We start from the raw sequence: 2,186 nt of genomic DNA, 5'->3' as shown, positions 1-2,186 counted from the left end.
TGTTAAATTTATATCTAGATAGAGAAAAGTTCATGTTGTCGCACATCATCTTCAAAGTTATTCTGATTGGATGTTTAGGTTTTTGTTCCAAATATAATGATTAAATCTCTCTGTCTTAATATATATCAATTATGCAGTTGTATATTAAAATTAATTATTAAAATAGAATATATATTTATAAAATACATATTAACAATAATTAAATTATATAAATTTATATATAAATATATAATAATTAATTTTAATGGTTATTTTTAATATGAAAATAGTTTTTTATTATATATATATATATATATATTATTTTTTACGGTATCTTTTAATTTGGTAAATTAAAAACTAATTCGTTGCGAATTGAAATTCTATTTAAAACTGATGAATTGATATATGTACAAAACATAGGAATTCTTAATACTTAGCTTGTATATTTAAATGAACTAATGAATTAACTAAAATCAACCTAACTTAATTTAATTATATATTTATAATGCAATAACACATGATTGTCAAAATTTATTATTTTAATTATTATTTGATCAATAATAATTTGTAGTTATATACCAATGAGTTAAAGTTCAAATGACATAATTTTCTCATACTCAATTAAAAAGTTGCAGGTTCGAGTTTTCTATCTTTAGTAAAAAAAATTGTAGTTATATTTATCAAAATAAAAATTTAATATTTATAATAATTAAATAATGACTAAAATTATTAAAAATTGATGACCCTAGAATTTCTTATATATATATATATATATATATATATATATATATATATATATATATTGTAACAAGTCTAAAAAGAATTATTTTTGCAAGGCTTGAGCCAGCTCATGCCAACAAATAAGTCTCATCAACCTTGACAAACTTCATTCTATTCCAAGAATAAAACCCCACCTTGCCACTCTTCACTTCTTCGCACCACATACATCACTCGCTAACTATCTCTTCTTCCAAACAACTAACATGGCCTCCACTACATTCATTCTTCTCCTCCCCATCCTCCTCCTCCTAAACCCCCAAGCCCAAGCCCAAGCCCCAGCCCCGGCCCCATCGGGCCAACTCAACCTGACAGCCATCCTGGAGAAAGGCAGCCAATACACCACCCTCCTTAAACTCCTAAAGGACACACAACAACTCTCTCAAATCCAGAACCAATTCAAAACCAACTCTCAAGGCTTCACCGTCTTCGCCCCCACCGACAACGCCTTCCAGAACCTTCCATCGGGCGCACTCAACGGCCTCTCCGACGACCAAAAGGTCCAGCTCATCCTGTACCACTCCGCACCAAAATACTACTCACTCAGCGATCTCTTAACCGTTAGCAACCCTGTCAGGACGCAATCTCCTTGGGGTCTCAACTTCACCGGCGGACAAGGCAACCAAGTCAACGTTTCCACCGGCGTTGTTGAAGTCCAAATTAACAACGCTCTGAGGCAACAGTTCCCGCTTGCTGTTTACCAAGTCGACAAGGTCTTGTGGCCCAAGGCATTCTCTGCCGACGCTAACTCTCCGTCTCCGGCTCCGGCTCCCAAGAAGAAGGGTTCTAATAAGGGTACTGCCACCCCAACAAGTGCTGCCGCCGATGATGCGCCTTCACCTTCTGCTGAAAGCAAGAATGATAGCAATGGTGTAGCTGGGATGAAGAATAATGTGGGTTTTGGCATGGTTCTTGGGTTTGTTTTGCTTTGCATGCGTGTTCTTTCTTGATGGCATCATCATGAGGAACTATGTATGTGCTTCTTGTAATTCTATCATTCTTCTTCTTCTTCTTTGTCTTCTTTTCTGCAAGGCAAATTTGTGGTGATTTTTTTTATATAATAATGTACCTTATTCTTTGGTGTATTTAATGCACATTTTCTTTTCTTTTCTTTAACTACTAGTGTGAAGACCCGTGCAATTGCACGGTCTTATACATGATATGAAAAATAAATAATTTGATATTTCAATTAGAATAAGTAAATATAATTAGTTAAAATAGAATGCGCATATTATTTTATACACTTATAAATAACCAAAAAAATATATATAACAAAATGCATACATATTAAAAAAAATAATGATTGAAAGGTATGTTAAACAAAATAAAAAAATAAAAAATTAAAATATAGAAGAAGAAAAAAAGATAAAAAGATAAAAAAAATTAAAAGAAAAGGATGAAAAATAGTAAAATGTATATTTAGTAATATA

At 31.9% G+C, this 2,186-nt stretch overlaps 1 protein-coding gene across 1 annotated transcript; it reads left to right on the top strand.

Moving 5' to 3' along the window:
- Window positions 1-885: 885 nt before the first annotated feature.
- Window positions 886-1,841, top strand: LOC130943649 (fasciclin-like arabinogalactan protein 13). Its single transcript, XM_057871621.1, has one exon. It carries the CDS (start codon window positions 963-965, stop codon window positions 1,704-1,706), a length of 744 nt encoding a protein of 247 aa, XP_057727604.1. The 5' UTR covers window positions 886-962; the 3' UTR covers window positions 1,707-1,841.
- Window positions 1,842-2,186: the final 345 nt, after the last annotated feature.

The sequence above is a fragment of the Arachis stenosperma genome, chromosome 8 (genome assembly GCF_014773155.1).
Source record: "Arachis stenosperma cultivar V10309 chromosome 8, arast.V10309.gnm1.PFL2, whole genome shotgun sequence".
In the NCBI taxonomy this organism is placed as follows: Eukaryota; Viridiplantae; Streptophyta; class Magnoliopsida; order Fabales; family Fabaceae; genus Arachis; species Arachis stenosperma.
This window is presented reverse-complemented; position numbering and strand designations above follow the sequence as displayed.